Raw genomic sequence first — 26902 nt, forward strand, 5'->3', positions numbered from 1 at the left:
CTGTTGCGAGATGACTGTATTTCTCCCCCATTCATCTTTTACTCAGATGATACTCAGAGGTATCTTTTTATTCCTTCTAAGGGACTACGAAGAAGGAAAAACAGCACAGAAACTGCTATGCCCTTTCTCCAAGCAAGTCTGACCCACAGCCCATTCAGAAAAGGCCTAAGAAAGCAAGAAATGCCTTACCAGGTGTGACCACTGTGGCAGTACTTCTCCAGCAGTGAGAGACTGTTCTGGGACAGTATACAGACCTGGCCACTTTCTGCAGTGTATTCCCTGAAAAATTTCTGCCTATTCCCTTTATTATTTGCTTTTGGACATTTAGTCCATTATTTTTTCCTTTCCCATTTTGTGCCAATTGATACTGTCTTCCTCCTGGAGCAGCAGCTTCTACTTTTTTTCCCCCCTTACTGTGAGAAGTACCTTCTATTATTTGTGTTAACCTGGTCTACCCCTTGCTTGAGTGCCCTGCAGTTCTGGCATTGCATGATATAGCCACCAGCAGTTCTGCATCTGTTGTTTGTTATCAACTACCTTCACAATTTTGAAAACTTCGATCATATCTCTTCCTCCTTCAGAATTCCCTATCCAAACTGAAAAGTCCCATACATTTTAATTTTTCCTTTTTTTTTTTTTTTTTTTTTTTTTTTTGTCCCCTAGGTCACCCATCATCTTAATCACTTTGGTTTCTTTACTTTTTATCTTCTACGTGTGCTACATCTTTATTGCAATACAGAAGCCAGAACTGTGCTCAGTAGACAAAATGTGTGTGCACTAAAGTTTCACACAGTTGAAAAATTATACTTTCTGGTTTGCTCACAAGCCAGCACAGAGACAGGCCTGACATTATTCTGAATAAATCTGCCTGGCACCACCTCCAAGAAATTTATGTCATGGGCCTGTCAAAGCTCTCCTCCTCCTCTGTCTTCAATCTTTTCTTCGCCCTCCTACTGCACGCTCACATTCCTCCAAGCCAAGTCCACACTGCTCTCCCATTTTTCTGCTACACCCCCACTTTCCAAACCTCCCATTCCAACTGTAAATAAGCATAGGACCCTGCATGAACTGATTTACTGTGCACAAAACAGTGCAGAACATGTTATGAAGAAGACATGAGAGATCCATACGCCACCTCACCCTGCAGCTAGCTCCCATGAGACATCTGCATTTGTACTGCTGTTGGTGGCAGCTGTTAGCATTTTTAAAGAATGGTAAATAATATAAAGAAATTCCTTTCACATATCCGTCAGATTTGGTGTATGCGAGTGTGTTTGGAGGAGCCAGGCCCACCTTCTTGTGCCTAACACAGTGCCTCAGGGCTGCTGGGCCTAAATGCGCTCCAATACCTCACCACCTGCATGCGTAACCTCACCTTGTACCTCCCACAACTTTGCCTTCAGTGCTGAACATCACTGACCTAATGAGTCAAAGCAGCACTGCTGCCCAGGAGTAGAGATACAAAGGAGAATACCATTTAATGCCACCTCGCGCTCCCTCTCATCTTTGCCTGTGCACAGAGGGCCCACTGTTTTCACAGCCATTTTCCCAGCACTGGAGAGAGCACGTGGTGGAAAGGGGCACTAGCCAGGGTGAAACACGCAGGCACAGGTTGTCTATTCAAAGGAAATCTGTCAGGCAAGTAATCTGATTTTCCACAGTGAGCAGCCTGGGAAGGGTATTGCTCCAGTAACCAACTCAACCCCTGTGGCTGAAGTTGCACAGATTTTGCCTCTCCCCACTTACATACACTCAGAGTTGCTCGTGCCTTTACAGAGAGAGCTTCCCCTGACACAACCTGCTATTGCTAATGACAGCAGTTTTCACTCGTTCCTTCCACAGGAACATGCCTGAGAACTGCACAAGTTTTCCCTCAATAACGCTAACCTACACCAAGATCTCTCTAAGTTTGCATACATCAGATGAAGTCCACAGATAGAAAGTAGCTACATTTTCAGCAGCTGATTTTCAAGTATAAACCATTGTGCTCTCCAAAAAATAAGCATTAGCAAAGGGGATATGGTAAGCAGGTATTCTGACATAATATTAAGCAAGAATTACTAGAGGAATCTAAAAGAAACCCAGAGACAGTATTATCTTGTAGTGGAAATCCGTAAAAGTATAGTTAATGGTAGCTTATACTCTAAATAAAGGGTCTGATTTGGTTCCTCAGGAAACAACAGAATACTACCATTAATTTGTGAATGACTGAATCCTACATAAACACCTTAGCTGTACTAAAACTAACATATAATCCCAGCCACTTTCTGAATAATATTCATAGTAATATATTCACTAGCTAAAATACAATATTTCATGAACAAGTCTTCAGCTTGTAAATTAATTTAAAATAATTGAAAGCGTACAGCCCAGTGATTGTGTAACTTCTTTGGAGGTACAGAGTTTATGGTAAAATAAATGAAAAGAGAACATTTTCCAAACATTACCACAAGCAGAAAGATTATATTAAAAACAGTCACTCTGTGGAATAATACAAAATAAAATATCATCTGATCAGCTCAAGTAATGCTGATTTGTATTTCTGAATTAACAAAATCTATGTACAGTTGCAGAGACTGCAATTTTACAAACTGATATCCAGTTGAACATATTTATAACACAATTTATACACTATGTACAAACCTAGTTCTCCAAGGAACTCTGTTCAGCCTGCTTCGACATGGAAGTGTATTATCTATTCTTAGGACAGGATGCTGGCCTTCCCTTTCATTTAAATACTGAAATTCTTAACAAGACTTGAAAAAATTTCCATTTGCTATCACATGATAGTGTTCTTAAATCACTTGTTTGTTACCAAATGTAGAGGAGTAGAGCCAGTCACAACAATAAATAACATTGCTTACTATGAACTACTTAGACTTATATTCACACAATCACACTTTCAGCCTCAGTGCTTTAACAAGACTGTAGGATCCATTTATCTTCGCTTTTCTTGACACGTAGATCAAAATTGCAACCACAGGTATCGCTATTGCTGTTGTGCAAGAGAATGCAATAATCAGTGGCATCATTTGATGTCTTTTTTCCAATTTTCCTGAAAATGGAGACAAAAGGAAAAAAAAGTTGTGTAAAAATTGATTCAAATGGATATACATGTATAACTAAAAGCAGAGCTATTAATGACCTTCATTGGAACACATTTTCTGTTTTCATGCACAAAGCACATTTCAAAACCTTTTCCTTATGTTGTTTTTTTTGTTTGTTTGTTTGGTTGGTTGGTTGTTGTTTGTTCATTTTCTTTAGTAACTTCATAGTACTACTTTAATTCTTGGCAGGTATCTTGGTCTTCAGTATGCTACGCATGTTCAGACCCATCTGATATAATCTACAATAAAGATTACCATGGAGTTCATAAAGAATACAAGAAGAACATCATGTGTAGTTCATGCAGGGGACAGAATGGAGCCAGAATCCACCTTTTTCTGGCCATATCCTTAAAGCTACTATGCCAACTCAGGTAGCAGAGACAACATCCATGCTGAAAAGAGGTTCTCACCAGCTGTCCTGTTTATTTATTTATTTATTTATTTGTTAATGTTAAGTGCGGTATTTTTGTGAAATATCAGCTGTGAAAACTATCTGTGAACTAGTTTTGCTCACCTGGACACAAAATTCATTGGAAGGTGCAAACAAAATAAGTTTAAGGTAATACATTGACTTACCTATAACAGCTATCTCTATCACTTTGATATTGTTTCCAACCTCATTGAAAACATCAAGCAAATATTTGCCTGTATCGTTTTTGGTGACATTGTAGAGTGTAAAGGTTCCATTCACTGATGGCAGAATAATTTCTCTCTCTTGGTGAACTTTTTTCAGGACCATCTGTGATGGTGGGTTACTGTATGTGCTACATGTTATAGTGACATTTTCTCCTTCTTTAACATTTTCTGATGGATATACTAACACGGTAATATTTTGAGGAGGAACTGAAAAGAAACACAACATACAAATTAGAAATAAACAGAAGAAAAAACAAAACAAAACAAAAAAACACACCAAAACTCACAAAGTATCAGCGGCTTGTATATGAGAAGTACTAATCCAGCTGATGAATTCACTACATTCTTCAAGCACATAGCTTTATAATATTAGACAGACACTACTCTGTCACAGGCTATCCCACACATACTTCATCCAACAGCAGTTGACAGAAAGAACATTTTGATGGGGTATTCTGTGTATCTTTACATTATATGGAGCCTTTTCTTCTCTTGTTTTAAATTCACTGTGTATTCATTTGAGTTCACAAAAGGACACAGACCAATAGATCCCAAGGTCCTCTTTCAATAGAAAAGAAGTACAAAAGGCAAAGAAGTTCTAAAATAACAGCTTTTCACCAGCTTCCACAATTTTAAATCCTGTTTTCAAAGTTGGGGGGGGAAGTGGAAATATGAAATATTTTGAATAAGCAAATATTTTGTGCTCTGCAAATCCAGACAGAAGTTTTCATCACCACTAATACCCTACCACTTATGTCAAGAACCTGTGCAACTCATCTCAGTTTTTTAAAGACATTGTCATTCCATCCATCTAAACCAAATATTAACTCTGTACGGTAGTTATTTTAACTTACCTTTGACATCAAGTACTATGTGTTGAGACTGCTTTCCAAGTTTGTTAATGGATATGCATTCATATATTCCTGCATCCTTTAGTTGAGCCTTGTCTATGGTGTATTTGCCATCTTCTGTTTCAAGGGTTGTGATCACATCACCTGTTTTCTTCCTCAGGGTAATCTGAACAGCTGGAACATCTGCAGATGTGCAAGAGATGGTAACACTTTCTCCTTGCTTCACCACACTTGAAGGGAAAATTGAAAGTGTTGTATTTTTTGGTGGCGCTACAAGTAGAGAATAACAAAGACATAGATTAGTGCCAGAAACAACCCCTACATACTACTTCATTGTTATGTAATAAACAGCAGCAGGGCTTAAGTAGAGAAATCCACTTACTACTGAAATGAAACTGCAATCATTTCATATTGGTTGAGGAGTCAACATTTGGCATAGCTTAAATGGCAGTTGCAAGAACAGTCTACGAAGTTGTAGCTCAAAGGAAAGCCAGAAGGTGCACTGTAGTCTCCTCCACAGAAAAAAAAATTAGTTTGTATTTTCTCTTTGAATCTTTTGTATGCAGGTAACTGGATCCTACACCAAGAACTATTTGATGGAAAACACAGGCACTTCTCTGCATAGGTTCTTTGTCTCATGCATCACTCAAAGGAGTGATGAAAACTCAACTGACATGAAGAACTTCATATAAGCTATCTGTACTAAGGCAGATTTCACCCTTAATTATTTAAAGATACCTAAATGACAGTGGCGTTGGGGCCACCTTTTGTCTCCATTTTTTCTTGTCACGCAGGTGCCCCAAATATTGTAGAACTCTGCACCGAGTCTTCTACAACAGTTCAAGTAGGAAAAAATGTTTCCATACAACTCTCTGCTGAGAGTAACCCTCCTCACAAGATTATTTTAAGGAATAGTGTAGACACTGACAGTGTAGGCATGGAGCCTTACAGCAAGAGTTCTCCTTCTTCCATCTGTGACATTTGTAAATGGAACCAACTACCAATGTGCAGCAGAAAATAAGTATGGAAAAAGTGAAGTGACACTTAATGTGGAATGTGTCTGCAATCTATTCTAAACCACTTAAATATCATTAGTTATGTTAATTCTGCATAAGGCAAAAGTAATACTAAAGATAGAGGAGATTTTTATGAAATCAAGAACTGCTCACTCAAGTATTTCCTCATTTTGGTTTTGGTCTCAGATTCCATCCGAAACATTTGGCTCTACTAAAACAGCAGTAGCACAATAATCAGAACAACAACAACAAAATATAGTCCAAAGTAGTTTGTAGTACTATTAAATGACCACTAAGTAGTAGACAAAGTAGTACTATTAAATGACCACTAAATTTGCTCATCACTAAAACTACCTGTCCAAAGGAGACTGAGATGTTGCTGTGAAATTGCTACGGACTATTTCTACAGACTATTCCTACGGCTTATTTCAAGGAAATAAGTATCCCCCAAAACACCAGTTCTTCAGATTCTTTTATCACTTTGAGTGTTGCATTGCAGTAAACATACAGAGGTATGTATGTATAGCCTTAGTGAATTAGCTGAAAATTAAGCATAGAAATTAAAAGCATAGCCTTAAAGAGCATTAGTAAACTGTAAGTTAAATCCTGAATACGTAAGGAAAGCTTCTTAATTTCCTATATATCAGTATGTCAGCACACTCCAACCCAATACACAGACTGGTTACTGAATTAAATTCAAGTAGACTTGTACCTTGTATAAAAATGTCGACTGTTGCTTTTTCTGTTTTATTAGTTACAAGATTAATTACTTCACAGATGTACAGTCCTGAGTCAGTGAAACGAGCATGAGGAATAGAAAGGACATTGTTTTCTATAAAATGCTCAATGTTTCCATCAGCCAGATGTTTGCTCCAAACTACTTGTGCTGGTGGATTACTCTCAGTCACACAAGTGAGTTTTAGAGGGTTGCCTTCCACTGTAAAGTTGCTTGGAGATACAGTAATGATAGTATTTTGTGGACCAACTGGAAGAAAACAGAAGAAAGACAAGGTCAACATGTTAGTGAAGAATGATATGTACATCTTTAACAGCAGCTTCTCTACGGGTGTGTTGCATGCACTACAAAGGAAAAATGAATAATGTGGATAGCATTAATGTAGTGGAGCACTTTTGCCAGACTTGATAAGACATTTAGTTTGCAGTTTTGAAAGCGAAGCTAGTCACAATATGTACCCATAGCTTAGTGTTTGTTTACTCTTACGTTTGTCTCCCTGTTAAGTCTATAAACCTGAAATTGCTAAGCATACCATGGCAATTTTAAAAATAATTGTTTTTCTGCATACTGTCATTTTTCTTCTGGTCTTCAACTTTCTGACTGAGCATCAGGGCCCAAGATATGAGAGTGACAGATGAGTTACCACAGGACAGATTAACTTCTGTCATGAACAACAGCAGGTGCTTAAGGCAATATGCACAAGCTTCTCAATGACCATTACTGAATAAAAACATTAAATTTCTATGCCCTGGCCTTTGAACATGAAACCATTATCTGTTCCACAAAGATGTTAAAAGACTGTGCTCAGAGATAACATTTAAGAAATAAAAGGCATATCCTAGCTTTGATATTTTTGCAATACATTTGCTACAGTTTAACATAGATCCTAGGCAATAGACTATATAAATACAAAGAAGTGCAGATTATTAATGATTTATAGCACAAACTTCATAAATCTATTTAATGAACCATAACATTAAACAGTATTTGGTATGAAAGCCCTGATATAAAAACACTTACAGTTTGCATTCAGTTTCAGAGAAGTAACTCTTTCTTTGGGCTCAAAGTCCATGGTAGCAATTGGCAATTTGGCCACACAAGTAATCTCTTTCCCAATATCTTCAGTTGTGGGGTTAAATGAGTATGTCACAGTTTTTGTTTCTTTATTTCTGCTGTCGTCATCAAAGAAATGTTTCTCATGAAGAGTGTGTCCCTCTTTCATTAAGAGTACTTCCAGGTGATCAGAAGGAAACACATCAGGAATTTTACAGATGACAGTGGCTGGTTCCCCGGCAACTAATGATGTGCTGATCTCAATGACAGGATCAGTGGGGAAAGCTGTACGAAAAAAAAACACTTTTCTTTAGTCTACTTGAGATTGGCCCTAGACTCAACATAAGAGCAAGATCCAGACATCACACACCTTCAGTTTAGATGTGTTCAGAACATGACCTTATATCAACTCTATTACAAAACATACATTGAATACATACAGGTCTTTTATAAGCAGTTCACACACCAACGGGTAATACATTTGTAAAGTTGTTGAAATATACAGATGAGTTAATAAAATCCAACAAGGCACCTAGGCAGTGGTATAGCTACCTAGGTAAACAGAGGCATCTGACAAGTTTAGACATCTGGATCATCCCTCTGCAAACTGCAAAGACTTTGATTAGGTGTTTTGCACTTATAGCTTTCCCATATATGTCCATCTCTACCATGCTGATTTTTTTTTTCTTGTGTTGTTTTTGTTTTGGTCCAGCACTATAAAAGTTTTGGGGAGTCTATGCTCTGGCTTTCAAGTATTACCAACAATAAAAACAAATAAGAGCAATACATACTATCTTCAAGATAGAAAGCTAAGCAAAAAGGGGCTGAGAACATCCTGAACAGACAGAGGAATCTTTACAAGGAAACATACGTTGAGCTTTATCAGACTCCTTATTCTATCATTATCAGTTAAATACCAGCTGCAATGTCTAAGAACAATTAATCTTTTTTTTTTTTTTTTTTTAAATGAATGAGTACTACCTAAATAAAAGTAGCTTTTACTTACAGTAAAGTTCAACTTTGATACTCTTCTCCTTTTTCCCTTTTTCATTGCAGAAGGCAGTACACAGGTAATCATTAGAATTCTCAACACTAACTGGATTCATAGTCAAGGTAGAGTATGTCCCGTAGTTGTTCACTGTTCCTCCAAGAGGGTGGTCCATTTGGGTTCTCCATGAAAAACTTGGTGATGCACAGCCAGTAGTATTGCATGTGAGTACGAGCATTTCTCCAATCTGTACAACAATTCTGCTAGCAGGTATAATCTCCATTTCAAAGGCTTTAACTACAATAGGGAGAACATACACAAACTCAGTAGCATTCTCAACATTTATTTCCCCTCTTCTTCTACTGTGACATGAGCTTATTATTTTACAAGTTTACAATTGTGTTGAGGTTAAATTAACAGATGATACAATGGTTTACATTTCCAAAATATCCCATAAAAATCACTATTTTTGTCATAGTTAACACAGATTCAGATGATCCTAACAGGTAGTTATGATGAATAAAAAATGCATAGAACCAATGTGGTCAATGAAAATAAATGCATTGGTACAATATAACTTTTCTACCAGGTGGATCTAGTTCTAAACCTTTGTAACATTTGTGGGGATGGATGGTAAATAAGATAGTAAGGACAACTGCAGAATTGCTTTCAACAGGGCATTTAGTACCAAGCTTGACTGGTACTGTCAGTTATGACAGTAAAAACCAGACATACAGTGATGTACTGCAGTTGTCTCCAAGACTGTCTTTTAGCCAAATTCAATAAGAGTTTTTGTGGAGCAAAGAACAGCTCAAAATAAATGCCAAAAATAAACTTATTGACATTTTGAAAGAACTACTTAATCGACAGTTGTGTTCACTGGAATGTAAAAGCAAACCGAACAAAGAGAGAGAACAATAAAACAGTAAATTGTAGGTCAATTTACAATTAAGAAAATTGAAAGCAAATGAAGAAACAAACCTTCCCAACTTACCAGTTATTAACACATACAAAATAATTAGCACAGCTTGGTTTATTCTTCCCATCTTTTTTAACATTTAGAATTGCTGTTACTAGGAAAAAAAAAAAAAAAAAAAAAAAAAAAAAAGCCTCGCTTTATTTTCTGTGAAGAAGCACAGTGAGAGCCTGCTGCTCTGCAACTGTTTATGATAATCGCTGCAGTGAGCTCTTTATAAAGGCTCTTGAAGTGGAGCGGGAAATCCCATGATGGGGAAATCCAGGGTAGGGAGGAAGAGATCCGTGCAGGGCTGTGCCAGCAGTCTCAGCGCCCTCTGCTGCTTTTTTAAATGCAAAACTTAAAGCGCAAGAAAATAAATATTAACACTTGTAATGGAGTTCCTAGAACACTTTAAAAAAAAAAAAAAAAAAAAAAAAAACAGTCAATATCTGATCTGGCATATGACTGATAAAATGAATGGATGTGGGTAATTATGTGTAAGAAATGGAACTATATCTGAGATGGAGAAGTTATTCAGGTTTGTTTTTAGAGCAAACATTTTTATAGGACTGAGTCATTGGAGAAAACTTGAGAGTCAAAACTGAGCCAACTGGAGAAAACAATGTTCTTTGATGAATAATTTTACCTAGCTCAGTATTTCTTTTGAAAACTACTAGCACTCCCAGAGGCGATGCTACTCATGTTACTAAGTATTTTTGATCCTTAATAATGAAGTCAGCCAGCTAACAGAAGTCTGCAGATCTAGCTTGCTCAGCTTGAATTAAGATCATCATGTTCAGACAAACTGAATGAACTCATTTTCTAAATTCTACTTCAACAATGTCCCTAAAATGTCCCTCTTTCAAGATGCTACTGCTCTGTATTACATTACTGATATGCCTCTCAGGTCTCTCATGTCCCATTTCTATATAACTGAAGTACAGAAGTTGAAAATATGCAGATCAAGGATTATCTTCAGTGTTAGACATCTAATGGATATACAAATGCAGTTGGGAACAAAGACTATCTGAGGACTACTACTTCTGGCTAATAAAGAGACAATATTAGGAAAAAATAAAATTACATTTTCTGCATGTAATTCTAAATTAGGAAATGCTATGAGTGCAAAGAATGGATAAAGGTTTCCAAACCTCAACAACTTGGGTAGTTCATATTGTTCAAACATGCATCACTAAACAAAAGCAGCAAGAAATTCTATGTAAAACATACATGTTTTAAAAATGTTTCTGACAAATCATTTGGTATGCAAAAATTTGACTATTTGATATCTATGAAATATTGTCATCATGAAGCATATTTTATAAAGGACATAAATTCAGCTATTTAGTAAATGAGTAATAAACTGGAAAAATGAAGGCTGAAGAAATAATGCTGTCAATGCTGAAGAAATTTAATTGCTGAAACATTTGTCCTACATCAACCTAATCCTTTTTGAGCCATGCATATTTTATGGTCATTAACCTAATGCTAGCTCTAAAATCTCGTATTCGGGTGAGATTAGTACTGGAAGATGCCAGCTCCTGCTGGCCTACAGGCATGATGTCTTCTTCAGATTAATTTTATTTTTTTTTTTAAATGATTTTTCTCTGACTATAGTTTCCACTACATTTATATCTTTGTCCAGGTATAGCCCGACTGGAAAAGCTACTTGGGTAGATAATGATAGGACAAGGGGGAATGTTCTTAAACTTAAAGAAGATAGATTTAGACTAGATATAAGGAGGAAGTTCTTCACTGTAAGGGTAGTGAGGCTCTGGAACATGTTGCAAAGAGAAGTTGTGGATGCCCTGTCCCTGGAGGTGTTTAAGGCCAGGCTGGATGGAGCCTTGTCCTACCTGATCCAGTGGGTGGCATCCCTGTGCCTACGGCAGGGGGGTTGGTGTTAGATGATCTTTAAGGTCCCTTCCAACCCAAGCCATTCTATGATTCTATAGAAACACCAAAGCACAATGTAGTAACTACATTCATGACTCTGTCAAAGATCTTACACGAGGCAAAGTAAGAAGCATTGGACATTTTTTCCCCCCTTTATATACTCTTCATGAACTCAAATATAAAAGGGATGTAATAATTGTGGGAAGTTAGAATTGTAATGTCAGAAAATGTCTTCAAACCAGTAATAATTAATAGCAATAACAATAAACAGAAGAACCCAAGAATTATGTTGAAGACAATAAACAGGGAAATACGAAAAAGCTAGGAATGCCCAAACAAAACTCACTAAAGCTAAAACTGTCACAGTGGATTCTCCTATAATTTTTATTAGAGGAGGAGGAGGATGACAAATAAAAATTCTCGTAAGTCTCAGAAAATGCAAGAAACGGACTGTTCTGGAAGTATTGTTTATCAAATTCTGTAAACAAAAATCTGACCAGAGAAAAAAGTGGGAACTATATTCTCCTACTTAAGTTGCAAATAAATACTTCTTAATCACAGCCAGAGAGAAATAAGAGATAAAAATTTTGTTTTGATTGCTTAAATAATCACAGTCTAAGCTGAGGGAGAAAAGGCAAACTTTCCCTATTTCTGGGAAATCCGTTTCTAGACACAAGAAGATATAAACATAGAAGGCCATATCCGCATGCTGGAAAAACTGTAATCAAACCTTTAATCAGATAACTCAGAATAGGAAATAACTCTGATATGGCTCCCACTAAATTAAACTGGACAGCTGCCATTAACTGGAGTTGGATCCTTACCAGAGGGACCTACTATACTGAGTGATCAAGTTTAATCAGACAGAATAGGTAAGAGCAAGATGAGCCAATACATGTTCAGATTCTAGATCTGCCAGGAAATTCAGAAATTTCTTAAAATGTACTTTATTGTTGTCTCTGTTATCCTCAACATCAACCTGCAAATAGGAAAGTGGATATCCAGTTTGCTTGTTTTCAGAACTGGCTGTTCTGTTTGAAAACAGACAGAAAGCAGCTGACAAGTTTTAGGGGTTGACAAGAGTTCAACTCCAGCTTTTCAAATGGCACAGTGGAGGATGCTGGTGATAAAAAATAGAGGATGCATCTAGATTCACAAGCATTATAGGATCAACTGGAAGAAATTCAGACACACGCAGAGCATAATGAACACTGGAATGTAACCAGTATTAAAAATAATAATAATAATATTGCTAAAGACACAAAAGATTGAAAGAATTAAGCACTGGGATGTAAATAAATGTTTTCCCAATACATCTAGTAATCAAAAGAGACTTTTCTCAGGCTTTGGTGGACAAACCAAGATAAAACAAATGTGTGTCTCAGAAGGCAGTTTGGAAATACTGAACACATCATTTTTGGCCTGGCATCAAAAAAAACAAATGTCCTCCAGGAAACCGAAACTTAGTTATGACCTCTTCTGGAACACAGGACAAGAAAGCCACGTCGGAACTTTTCTAAGCATTTGCTTTAATTCATACTTCTACAACCATGTTAAATATCTAGAAACAAATTTCACTTAATTTCCTCTAGTCAAAGAGAGATCACAAGTTCTCGATGCCTTAAATGAACTAACATATAATAATGAACAAAATGTGCATTATGCAGGAAGCTAGTTATCCAACATTTCAAACCCTCTTTCTGCATTTCTGATGTCCTGAACTGCGTGAAGGAAAGCTGAAAGGCTAAGAGTAATGCTGAATCTGGTCTCCTAATACCTTCACCACTGATTTTGTGATTTACCGCCAAGAGGGTTAATCCTTCTCTTTTGGCATAGGGGATTTAAAAAAAAAAAAAAAAAAAAAAAGAGTTAGAAGGAAACTGGCCTGATTTCACTTTCTGTTTCCTGTGCCAGTTAAAAATACTATGTAGTGCTTCAGCACAATCTCTGCATCTAGAGCCACCGCTTGGGATTTCTACTAAAAAATACGTACTGCTGGAATAATTATTTCTATATATGGCCCCAACACAGAAAGATATGCAAGCATATTTATTACTAAGCATCTTCAGTAAGTATGATCAAGTAATTACATGATCAAGTAATTGAAGAAACATGAACCTGGAGGACACGTATGAATACTGCTGACCTATACAGCAGGCAATGATATGGTAGCTTCAGCCTCTCAGTGCTCAGTAACCTCAATAGACTGTTATATGGGTTATATACCATTTTTCTTTCCTCAGTGCCTACTGGCTTTTTGGTTCCCAGTACTTTCCTGACCCTTTGCTTTCCTTAACTCCCTTCACCTTCTTTCTTATCACCTGGCAATAGTACAAATTCTGTATAACCCCAAGATGGGGAGGAGAGCATCACTGACTCCCCATAATTTTCATCTCTGGATGAAAAGGATGGGATCTACTTGCAGATCTATTTAAAGGATTGTGCCTGTTTCAGGAATTGTAACTTTGTTCCTAGTTACAAAAAGAACACCAACGCCTTACCCTGTAACCCACATCACACCTTACAATTGTACTCCACATCTAACTTGTCATCTATTGAAGAAAGGTAAAAAAGAAACAACTTAAAGATTTATCATCTGCTTCTTTACCTTTTCTGGAATTTCTGAAATACTGTCTATTAAAAATCACCAACAGCAACTAAAACATATGCATTGACTTCCTTCGTTATCTTTCTCAGGCACCAGCTCACCAGCTATGACAATTCCTGTTTGATTAGTAACTGCACAGCAACTAAAATCACCCAAAATACACAAAAAATATCAGATAACATAAAAACACAAGTGTGTTATCATTTGCATAGACTACAAAATAGCTAATATCTTATTCTCTTCAGAGGCATTGTCTGTTTCATTTCACAGAAGAAACAAAAAGTTCATTATGAAGTAAATCGCAGCTACTGAAAAGAAAAGTCCCTACTTTTGATCTTACTCAGTTGTTGCTGCCAAAAAACAAGCTGTGGAAATCCCAAATCTTATTTCTGAAAATAAAGAAAAAAGTTTTTTAGATCCAGCAGGGCTGGAAGTGAAACTGTTGGCTAACCTTTAAACCCACACATTCCTTAAAGTATTAAGCAAAGTACTGGAAGTAAAACTTAATCAGTTTGAGTAGCTGAGCACCACTCTTCACGAAGACATATGTTAAAAGAAAAAAAAAAAAAAAGAAAAGAAAAAAAAAGTTCCCCTTTTGAAATACACCCTGGTAAATACACTCCAGTATATATCAAGAACCAAATTCAAGTACACCCTTGGAGTTTTCAAAATGTTTTTGTGACTGTAGAAGCTCAGACCTGTTTTGAGCTAAATGTACTGAGATATATCCAAGTCATTTGTTCTCACTGGAATTGCAACTTTTCAGACAAAACTAATTCAAAATGGTCAGAGTAAAGAAATAAAGTGGAATTTGGGTAAAAGTGCAGACACTGGCTAGGACCTGGGATATGGTAAGATAAAGTAAACCAAAACATTTAATGAATACAACTGAGTTACTTAATTCTCCCAGCAACCCATGTGAAATCCCAATACCAGTAAATCAGTTGTGTACATCGTTAAGGCCAGCACTTCACATCATTAGATTAAATCAGTCAAGAAGAGGGTAGAGGAACACTTTCAACCAACCTCCATTATTAATTGCCAGCAGCTCCTCCCCAAGGCACTTGTAGATACCAGACTATGGGAAAACAGAGATCAGTCACTTCCCTATTTCCCATCTCGTTTCTGTCCTTCAGTCATGAGGACAAGTATGTCCCTACACAGCCGGAAAGAAAAAGGGTAACGATGAGAGCAAGTTCTGTAACAGATCATTCCAGGTGGATCAGAAGCGAAATAGACACATCAGAAACAAATGAAGAACTTTGACTCTCCCTAGACAGACTACTGATAGCTGCACCGCTACTAGCTGATTATCTGTCCTGAAACTTGTCTATCACAAACTATATTCTTTATTCTTTTATGATAGTTCTTACTCTGAAGAGCTGTGTTCAGCGGTATAGATATTATTTTTGCTGCACCGTGTTATATAAATGTTACCTTTGTAATCCCAAAGTAGACCACCTCACTAGCAGTATTGTACAGATATCACAAAGACTTAACATTGCATGATTCAAGAATCATCATTTTCAAACCTTCCACATGGGAAAGGATTATGGGGAACTCTCAATGTATTTATTTTTAACTGGCACATATGGAAGTCTTTTTTGATCTAGATATCGCCACTTCTCTGTCTCTGTAGGTGGGCTGGAAGTTCTATAGTAAACAACCCTCCAATTAGAAACAAGAAAAAACAAAGTGATTTTCACTTCCATCAAGCCAAAATGCAAACATCCAAGAGAGCATTTTGCAGTAGCAAAATATGTGGCTGTATGTACATACACTAACAAAGTGACACTTACAGCCAGCTGCAAGTCCATTAAGGACCTGGCATCTTTTCCTTCTTTTTTTGAATGTGCTCTATCCTAAACCAACAACATGCTGTTTTATGACTTATACTGTTTTCTTCCCCACCACCCAGAGTTAACTATCATCCTAGCTACTCGCCTTATTAACACTTTCATGGAAGGAATATGCTAATGTAGGATTAGCAAAGTAATAAAAAACATCAGCGATTGATTTTTTTCCAGACAAGCAAGAGTAAGAAAGCTGGGAGTTCCTGGGATTTACTTCCCCTTTCAAGACAATTACTTGGCACAGCATCAAAGCCAAAATCCTTGTTGTCCGAGATAGACAACTGAACAAGAATAACTTTCAAGGTTGTGTCACCTATCACAGACCACGTTACTCTGCAGTGATAAGAGAGGCGACTTAAGAAATGTGACACACGTTTGAAACTGCTGTCAGGCAGGATAAAGCTCTGTGCTGAATTACCTTGAGAAATGTTTGACTTCTGACATTCCCATGCTTCTTAACTAAGGATCCCTCCCGAAATTTCCCAGAATTGCATGTGAATACTGATTCGTTAGGAACAAACAACCTTTTTAATTGGATATATTTTGTCTCCATTGACTTCATTTATGACTTTAACCAACTCTACAGCATGAGGAACAGACAGTAGTACCTCTCCCCCAATAGTAGAGCTCCAGACAAATGCTCCACCTTTTTTTTTTTTTTTTCTGGAAAAATTTCTCTAACTGATAGAAAAACCAAAACACTACTGACTGGATCAGAGAGGACCAAGCAGCTAGTGCAAGTGCTTTTAATTGAAAGCTGGAGTATCCTAATAGGAAACATAAAACATTTCTGTGCAGCCCAGGTACTAAAAGGTAAGTCATCAAAATGTTACATATGTAGTGTTGAACCCTTTTCTGGATGGAGGACCAAATCCACTTAACTTCTGGTAGGCTCATGATCTTGAAATTAGACACCTACACAATGCCTTCCTGTATTCAAGACATCAAGCAGCAAAGTGACTTGGTATTTGTAAGGCCATCAGGGCACAAGAATTTCCAGGGCCGTGTTCAAGGGTTAATTCATTAAGATTTTGAGCAAATTATATAAGGCTTAGTTTCCTAAACTATTTGAATTAATACAACACAACTATCTTATGCTGAAAATAAATACTCTCTAGTAGTTCTGTATTATTGATATAAATTATTTGATATAAAACTATCACCCTTTAGCTGACATTTTATTACACTGATTTACCCACTGTCATGCCATGATCCATCTGCCGACTTCTTTTTTTTTGCACATTGCTCAGGTGTCTTGTGCCATGACTACATTGAATTTTGTGGTATGAAGAGACATTCTAGCTCTAAGGTCAGCCTATGGACCTTATGAGTTCAGAAAATACAGTTTACACGTAATTTAGGATGACTAATAATTTTAGGAAAAAAAAAAAAAAACAAAAACATTTCCTTTTATCCTGCCAACTGGAGTTCATAAAATTTATTAAGCAAGCTGACTAGAAGATTTGCAGATTTAATGTAAAGGAGGACAATTTTTCAGGTTGAATATAAAGTACATAGATATGTACTTTATATACACACAGATAGATAGATAGTATATAGATATATGTATATATATGCAAATGATTACAAGAATGAACACAAATTTATCACAAAGTAGAAAAATAAGCAGCATCTTTAAAAATACATAACTACCCAGGTAAAGATTACTAAATTAATCTGAACAATTTACCAGTAGCTACTAGATCATCGTATTAAGATCTTATTACAAGTGCAAATATTACTTTCTTAGATATTAAAAGGAGTAGACAACACAGTATAAAAATTATTAATTTAGACTAGATCTGGGAGTTATGGTAGATACGAATTAATTATCAGTTTTGCATAATATCCTTTTTAAAGATATATATTTTTTCTAATTACCTATAAACTTACCTTGATATTTGGTTTTCTTACTCTTCCTTATAAATATTGATGTTTTAATAAACATATTTTGTACTATGGTATTCATGTATTTTTAGCAGGATTCGTATTGTATAGTTAGCCATTTAAGATTAATTTTACCCTTCCAACCTTTTTTCAGGTGACCAAAACTCGGACTGTCAAGTTCAGTGCTTTCACTGATGTAATTATCTACTCGATATGACTGGAAATAGCACTTTCTGGCACATAACTATAAAACAAATCATTGTGAATAACTGGAAATCCTGGATGGACCTAATTAGAAGAAATAGTACATAAAACCAAGCAAGAAGTCACTGTAATTTCTTGGTAATCTCATTATAACCCATCTATATCAGGTTCATAGCTACTCTTTAAGGTCACTGAAGGTGATACACTATAGAAGCCCGACTTGAAACATGACAGAGAACTTCCAGATTTATCTGGGCTTTAATTGCTTGCTGTCTTTCAAAAGAGAAATGCCTAGATTATTCAGAGAGCTCTGTCAAGTGCATGGCATCTCAAGAGCCCGGAATGAAAGCGAGTATAGCCTGCATTGTCACATCTCTGTTTACAATACACAGCAGTGTTCAGTAAAAGTGAGAGCAGCTTTGTGCTTCCCCAACAAATATGGAGCAAGTGCCCAGGAACCCAAGGCAGCTTTAAAATCTCACTGTTAAAGAAGAATGCAACCTACCACCCTGACAATGAGGAACAGTGGTTTACACAGAGATAAATTACACAGGCTCTACTCTGAGAAATTTACTGCTCAAAGTAAGCATGAATGTCAGATACCATCATTAACTTCTTCATAAAATTTCCAGGATCCACACAACAGGAGGCTGTTTGAAAGAGCAGTAAAATAAATTCTTACAAATACCATAAGATCTTTTTACTCAAGCACTCGAAATATTTCCTGACAAATGCCAGCTTTCTGCTCAGGAATCACTTAACATTGTTCCATGAAACACAACAGAAGATGTAAATATATTTTATACATAAAAACTATATATAATTTTTATAATAATGATATAATTTACAATATAATTACAATATATTAACATAATATATATAAAAGATAATTTAATTTGATATGATATAATTATATATATATTTATGAAAAAAAGGGGGGAGGAAAAAATGTGTAACAGGGAATGGATAACCAGAAAAAGGCTCTACCTGAAATATCATTAGTCTCAGCATCTCACAGATTTTACGAAAAATGTTTTATCTTCTCAAGTAGTTCAAAGGGAAGGACAAATGGTGCTACCATGCACATTTCAGATAGAAGAAAATTTTATAGAGAATATTCTTAGTATCCTATTCTCATATTATGAAACATGACACACTTAGGGTTTTTACCTCCTTATATAAAAAGGAACCTTTTCCATCTATAAATTCCACTGATACAGTTTGTCTCTTATATTACACAGTTCCAAATATACTAGAAAAGTAATCTTACTTCAAAATGTTTGACATAAGATATATGCCTTTGTAAGACAAAGAAGATTTTTCCATTTAATTCAATATTCCTCTATACCTTTGAACAATAATGAAGAATAGGCAGGGGATAGTTGGTACACAAGATCTCACTCCTCCTCCCCCATTTACATTATTTCAGGAATTCAAATCTTGTTTGAATGTACTCTTCAGTGTATTTTTATAGGGAAGAGAGAGATAACATTATCCAGACCTTGACACACCAGTGAGTTTTATCAAATTTAGGATTTTGTCTAGATACAATTTTGACTGATCCACTGCAAGTGCTCATGTATTTGATAAAAATCTCTTTCTGACACCTGCCAAAAGCAGATTAAAAGGCAAAAGCCTAAGAACAGGGGAATCACAAGTGATACATTTGATTACATACGGACTCAGAGAGATGGTTTCTGTGCATCTAGTATGCGGTTTTGGGAGTATAATTCAATATAATAAAATCTTATTAACACATGGAAACAAATTTGATAAATGTCTAAGAAATCTGGAAGTGGAACTCTATTGACTCTCTTATTTGACTCTTTTATTCTCCATGCAACTACAAAACAGTCTCAATCATTGCTGAATTTTGGATGCTACTAAGCTTCATCAAATGACCTCTTCAGAGCATCTCAATTTTGCACACAGACTGACAAGCTTTTGCTGTGAAAAGCAGCTGTTGCCATCTTCCAGCTTCAAAGAAGCTGCTGCTTCTTCTGGGTAGCAGCTTCACCACCTGCTGACTTTGCACTACGTGCTGCTATAAAGCTGCCTGTTGCCATCCACCTCTGAAGGTAAATTTTCCTAAAGTTATGCTCATCACCTTCTTACGTGAGTCTTCATTCTGACCTAATCTAAAATCCAATGGACTTAAATATTTTTCTAGAGAAACTACTAGACTTTGCATTGTCCCCTTCAGCTCTATAATGTCGTACTAACTGATTTCGTAAAATTGAGAGCATCTTATTTACTACCACTAGAAACTGGAGAGTCTAAAAAACTATGCAATTTCACTGCCCAGAATCAGTTTAACTGAAGTTGAGAGGAACAAGATTCATAAGTACTTTGCAGGGAACTTTCTGTTATGATAGGCAACTCAGACCAAGGCTCAAGTATGAAGCACAGCTGCACTTTAGGAGGCAGTCTTTGCTGCGGTACAAAAGTTTGCAAACTTTGTCAAAAAGAACATCATTATCCAAAACGTGAAAGCTGGGTTTGCAACACAATGTGGAAATGCATGTTAAAATTGATTTCAAAATACAAGAAGGAAATAGTAAATCCCTAATATTTTGTAAGAACCACTGTTTTTTTCCCCCCAATGCATTTCTTTCCATTCTTTCTTGAGAGAAAAAATGGCATTTACTATTTCAGTAGCATCTATTATTACTTTTCAAGCATTTCTGAATTTTATTAGAAGAAATTCCACCTTCTCCAAATATATCATATGTGAAACCTTTCCATGGATTCAGTCCTTTTTGAAATCCAAATGTCACACAGTGGATAAAGAAAGAAACAGGATATCCAAGTAAAATACACAAAAATAGGAAGAAGTTTGTTTATGAAATGGCAACCAGAGTCCTGACATATACAATATTCTCATTGTTTTTTCCTTTGCCATAAGTTTTCTGACCCCCCCCCTTTTTTTTTTTTTCCTGGTTGATTTATTCATCAGCTTTTTCTATCACTATGGCAAAGGCAAATATCCTTTGGAAGGAAGACCATTTTCCCTCCTCCACACTTCCTCTGTGACAGAGAAGAACATCGATTTATTGCCCTGACAAAGTTGGCCACCTGGACAGAGAGACCCATAGCTCTCAGGCCAGAAGTGCAAGACTATACAGTACTCTGGCAAAATTGCCTGAGAAACAGATTGTTCGCCACATCAGCAGCATTTACCATTGGTAAAAAAAAAAAAAAAAAAAAAAAAAAAGCAATAATCAACAGCGTGCACTTCAGAGGAAGATGAGGACTGCACATAGGCAAAGTTCATCATGCAGTTCTTTAAGTAATTTCCTTATTTGAACACAATAGTATTCCCCCTTACTAGAGATATGATTTCCTTCTTTGGGTTGTCTTATTTTATTGCAAAATACTGTTTCTTCAGCAATTAAAAAAAAGCACAACATGAAAAAAAGAATCAGAACCCACACAGAATGAACAATACCTATGAAAAGTGTTAAATATTGGAGCATATAAATTTGTGAAAGGATCTAGCATTTTATCTTTGGAAAAAAACAAGAAGCTTCCTGAAAGTTTCCCAACTAAATTGTATCATGTAATCAGAGAGTATCATTACCTGAAATCAAAGCCTATTTAATTCACGGAAATGCAAAGCACTTGACTGGAAATGAGATGAATGTTCATTTATCAAGGCACAATGCATGCTACTTTTCAGATAAGAAAATTAATCTTCCTCTTTTCACCTGTGCTGTGATATTTATAATGTTGGATTTGCCTGTGTTTAGGTTGTGAGCTTAATATTTGACCTTTAATCAAGTTCTAGAAAGGCAGAAAGAAAGGAAAAAAAATCCTAAGGTTTACATACATTCCATTTAGTTGTAGGATTTAGACCAGTTTTACCAAATTTGAGTAACTATGAGTGTTCACATATAGACCATATAGACTCCTACACTGCAAAAAAAATCCCCAACTTACATTTAGTTGTTTATATCTGCAGTTTGATCCCATCCTGTTATGTTCCTTTGAAATTATATTCTTTCCCAGTTGCAGTTTAAAACTCCTTACAATACAAAACTTTATGGCCTGCACTAATATTTTAAAATTGTTCTGCATTTTGTTAGATATGTACAGATATACTGACACAGTAAATTATTATTGATATACATACTAAAAAAAAAAAAAAAAAAAGAAAACAGTATACAAAAGAATATACATTTATCTTCTGGTATTATCATTGCTTTTGTAGTAAGTTTTTAGTCATTGATTTATGTACATACTGAAAATTTCTACCAAAAATGCCTCTTACAAATTATCTTTTAGTGAAGCTACATAAAATAGAAATCATTTGTTTCCTAGTGCTACAGGTAGTGCAGTATCTGCATTTATCTTGTCAGTAATTAGAGATTATACAGGAAAAAGAGAAACTCAATTCACTATGACAATGAGCTTCTTGGTCCAACTCTTCACAAGACAAGGAACTTGTATTTGAAATTATCTCAGAGTTCTCAGAGTTACTGAACTGTAAGATCATTTATAAACATTTTTCTCACTTTACTGGTGAATGTCAGTATCACCAGGTTGTACCTCTGTTTACAAGTGCAGCCCATGCACCGCTGTTTCCGATGGAAACTCCTATGTGACTTTGTTTTACAAGCTCGGTGGAAATGTGTGCCTCTATTCAAGCTGTGATGGAAAATACTCACTATGAATGTGTCAATGTGAATTACACAGGAAAGTTAAAGACATAATTGAAATATTAAAGGGGAAGGAGAGCAACACAACATTCCAAGTCTTACTGCAATCCTTCTAGACACCTAAAATGCTAAACCAACATATGTACAAGTTGAATTGTGTCAGTCTTCAGAACTGTATCCACTGTAGGGTACATAAGCTCCATATAAAAGCAAATAGGTAACTCAGTCTCAATTTTAGTTTTCTTTAAAAGATTTGGAAAACAGTTACAAAAAGTCATGCATAACTTGTTTTGCTTTTGACTTCACTGTTGTGTGTTCACCTGCAGGACCACAATTTGTCTCTCTGAGGTAGGTAGCTTCGATATCTTTTTTTTTTTCCTTCCTGTGTAATATATTCTATTCCTTATACTATTATTATACATTTTGTGAGTACACATTCTCGTCACATTTTTATAAATGCCCATCAAGTAATTACGTAGCACAGCATCAGAGTTAATAACATAGTAACCAGTAATAAAAATAAGGGAGATAATTGCTTTTATTCTATGCCTGAATGAGAACTGAGTCATACTACCATTTTTGTCTTTGCTTCTCTAAAGAAAAATATGTGACCAGAGTGATTTGGCTATACAAACATTCATAAGATTTTCACAGAATCACGGAATTGTCCAGGTTGGAAGAGACCTCAAGATCATCGAGTCCAACCTCTGACCTAACACTAACAAGTCCTCCACTAAACCATATCACTAAGTTCAACATCTAAACGTCTTTTAAAGACCTCCAGGGATGGTGACTCCACTTCCTTGGGCAGCCCACTCAATGCCTCACAAGCCTCTCAGTAAAGAAGTTCTTCCTAACATCCAACCTAAAACACCCCTGGCGCAACTTCAGCCCATTCCTCTTCATCCTGTCACCAGGCATGTGGGAGAATAGACCAACCCACACCATTTCTTCACATTGGCCCTCTAAATCTTGCTACTAATCAGGCAGTGCAAGTTATTTATTTGCAATAACTTCAGAAAGTTATTGGCAAGGATTAGCACTAGTCACTGAATTTTTTTTTTTTTTGGACCAATTCAAAGAGGATGAAGCCTTATCTTCCTTTGGAAGGACTTCAAAATGGTGAATGATTGCCAAGACAATCAGCCTTTGCTCGGAAAAATAATGTTAGAACAATGCAATAGGTCACTGGAACTTTCCCTCCAATATTTTTTATATGCAGACATTTAGGGAGAACTGGGAGGTAAGGCATTTTATTTGAAACAATAAAACCCAACTAAATAAGATTTAAAATGTCTTTCAAAAGAAGAAATTTTGTTAGGACCATTAGAAACTAACTACTACTATGCAGCATTAGGCTGCTGCAGTTTGTTCTCTTAGTTCACAAATGATGGTAGTCTAGTCAGCCCTACCGTGCATCCCTTATTGAACAAAAATCTTCCAGGGCTAATACAATTGGAGCAACAGTAGTGGAAAATGGCATTTTCCTCTGGTATGGAGAGCAATATTTGGGAGAGCTGTAAGTACATGCAATGTAGCTTACTCTGTGTCCCTAGACGAATTCTAGGCAATTCATGTTGAGCTGTTTCATATAAAACACAATGAGAAAGACAGGTTTTAGTAAAATATATAACACATCTATTGCACATTTTTAAAAAAAAAAAAAAAAGGTAACATTTGTGTAAGTTGCAAGACCTTATAGTTTTCAATGTCATACTAGGCCATTGCATGTGGAATGGAGCAGTTTCTAAGAACTTCTGTAGTTAGGAGAGAAGAGTGCTACATTTAGGGGCAAGTCAGCTTACTGTAAATCTACTTTCATAATGAGATTGTTTCTGCATTCCTTTGCAATTATGGGGTACGGATATATATAAAGTTAACATACAGCCAGTTCCCAGAAGCAGAGCCATTTTAGAGTTGGGTTTCAGTACGGCTTTTAGGAACAAAAATTTTTAATCTCTTTCTTAAGTCAGTCTTACCTTGTACTGGCTGTACTAAGAGTTGACTCTGTGATAGAAGTGCAACAAAATTCCTCCTTTTGCTATGCAACCTGTTTTCCAGAGTTTGCTAAATGTAATTTCCAAATTTTTGTTACATTTTGGTATCTGTTTGAAAAATGGATAAGAGCCAGTTTGATGATGACATCAACGGAAGTTTAAAATATTAAGAAGCAAAGGGGAGAAAAATAAAGAACTCCAAACATCCGTATGACAGTTACAGAAATGTAGGTGTTTTAGAAAATTTTGTTAAAGAACAGCAGATGCTATGGAAGTCCCCACCTTGAACCAGTTTCCTAGTTTTTCAAAACTTAGCTACCAATGCTAAAAAGGCCCCACCTTCACGCAGTTCACTTTATTACAGCCCCTGTGCCCTGTTTGCAAATCTTTTCAATCACTGAAATTAAACTTTCATACAGCTGTGAATTCTGTGCAGACTGACCATTGAGTACATGCCAGATCAGAATCTGATATGAACTTACCCAAATTAAGGACCTGTCTTCTCATTCTCAGTGTGAGGTACTTCATATTCTGAGGTGCTATAACAATAATTAAAACCCTTAAAAAATACACACAAAAAAAGAAAAACTCATCATTTAAATTGAACTCACTTCCTAGCTACTGATGAGTTTGTTCATTCAGCTGTAGGGTTAGCTTCAGACTTTCAATGTGCTCATTAAGACTGTACAGATAAATTTACAGAAACACAACCTCACAGGATAAAAGCAATTAGTCATGGATCAAATACAGGTAATAAAAATGGAAATGCTTTGTACTTCCAAACTTGTTCTAGTGAAGATGACTATTGATCAAAACACTTTCATAGAAACTCCCACATCAATAGCTATATGTAGAAACAACCAAAAAAAAATAATTACATAGTCAAATTCTGTATTGACATGACTTAATAAAACAAAATCTGTCTCATGGTCCCTTCCAAAGTACATCTCCTGTTTTAGTCCATTTTCTCTCTTTTCTCTAAAAAGAGAATGAGTCAGGCTTTTACGAAACCTAGAGAGCAGACAGTTTTCCAAAGTATTTAGGAAGTACTGCCCTTCCCAAGTTATGTCTAAGCTCTCAGGGCAATTTTAATAATCTCAGAAATGTATTTGGGTAAAATAAATAAGTTTATGAGAATTGCTCTCAATACTTTTAAAGCTCTATATTTTTTTCAGTTTCATTTGTATATTTCTTTTCATATTTCTCATGCAATGTTTTTCAAATTACAGGCTGCAATAGCATGAAATCTCATTAGACCTATGCTACTTTATTGCACTTCAAAGACAACCTGAAAATAAATAAATAAATTTTGGTTTTGACATACAAACCCTCTCCAGTCCATATTCACTGTCTTTATAGTACATGAGTAAAAATTGACTGATAGGAATTACTGTATTTTTCCCTATAAAGGCTTTTTGGCTTTGAGAAACTGCCTGGCAATTAATATTATTTTTAAAGCATCTGCACCCCTTAATAAATCCATTGAACTATGCATGTTTTCAGCACTACCAGTTTTCTTAATAGTCATTAAAGAATCATTTCCTGGGTAAAATCTGAAAATTATCAACATCATATCTGATATTTTATAAAAGGTTTCGGTCTGTTAAGCTTTGAGCCATGTTTGTTCTCTACGCATATGAATGCCTGCATACATAGCTATTTCACAAGTACAGCTGAAAACACAATTTTGGGTTCTTGTTCGCATTAGAGTTTAAAACACATTACTGGTATTTCAGCAACTTCCATACAAAACAGACTGGTTATAGCAAAGCCCCCAGCAGGCTTCACGATATGTATGCTGCTCTTAAAATATAATTGCTAATAACCTGCATCCAAAAATAAATAGTTGTTCACACTACTCATTTTAAGATGTTCCCTAAAACACTTGCAAGTCTGTAAATTTTAACCTATTTTTTTATTTATTTTTTTTAACTCAGCTATTTCCAAATTGAGGTATTATCTCCTCATACCTACTATGTATGATATGACCAAACATACAATCCCTTCAGAGTAAAAAAAAATGTTTCAGCTCTTGTTTACATATACTCTGGATAGTCCTAAATAAGTATACATCACTGTTCAACAATACAGCTGCATCTAGTGGGGCTGTAAATATAAGGCATTTCCACAGTCTATATCAGAATGATACAACATGAAGAAATTTCTGCAATACTAAACATTACTTTCAAGGATGTTATGTTAAAAATGCCATTAAGGTTGCATATCCACATTATAAAATAGGAAAAGAAGAGAATTAAAGATTACTTACACTCACACATAACTTTTTCAAAGAAACTGTCAGTTCCTTTACTGTAGAAGATGGACTGTAGGAATGAATGGGGAGTTAGAAAACAAAGAATAATCTTTTTATCCAAACCTTGCCTTATTTAGCCAAAGTTAAAGTTAATTAGAACTATCTCTTGAATAATTAAAGTAGTAAGAAATGCTTATTAC

General features: G+C 35.8%; 1 protein-coding gene and 1 long non-coding RNA gene across 2 annotated transcripts; both read right to left on the reverse strand.

Moving 5' to 3' along the window:
- Positions 1–2373: 2373 nt before the first annotated feature.
- VCAM1 (vascular cell adhesion molecule 1) lies at positions 2374–9559 on the reverse strand. Its single transcript, XM_084527036.1, has 7 exons — positions 9382–9559; positions 8406–8684; positions 7367–7684; positions 6323–6595; positions 4598–4864; positions 3684–3950; positions 2374–3055 (listed from the first exon to the last, which is right to left on the reverse strand). The coding sequence occupies exons 1-7, from the start codon at positions 9443–9445 to the stop codon at positions 2895–2897; spliced, it is 1629 nt and encodes a 542-aa protein (XP_084383162.1). The 5' UTR covers positions 9446–9559; the 3' UTR covers positions 2374–2894.
- A 5318-nt stretch (positions 9560–14877) lies between these two features.
- Positions 14878–26772, reverse strand: LOC311440314. Its single transcript, XR_014695331.1, has 4 exons — positions 26718–26772; positions 24931–25007; positions 24431–24556; positions 14878–15005 (listed from the first exon to the last, which is right to left on the reverse strand). It is a non-coding gene; the product is annotated as an uncharacterized lncRNA (long non-coding RNA).
- Positions 26773–26902: the final 130 nt, after the last annotated feature.

This window comes from Aythya ferina (assembly GCF_964211825.1).
Source record: "Aythya ferina genome assembly, chromosome: 8".
NCBI lineage: Eukaryota > Metazoa > Chordata > Aves > Anseriformes > Anatidae > Aythya > Aythya ferina.

Coding starts and splice junctions, on each gene's coding strand:
- VCAM1 (XM_084527036.1), bottom strand. CDS start 9,445: ATGTTAAAAAAGATGGGAAGAATAAACCAAGCTGTGCTAATTATTTTG. Junction 8,685..9,381: donor TTTGTATGTGTTAATAACTG/GTAAGTTGGGAA, acceptor TCCCTATTGTAG/TTAAAGCCTTTGAAATGGAG. Junction 3,951..4,597: donor CATAGTACTTGATGTCAAAG/GTAAGTTAAAAT, acceptor GTTTCTTTTCAG/TTCCTCCTCAAAATATTACC.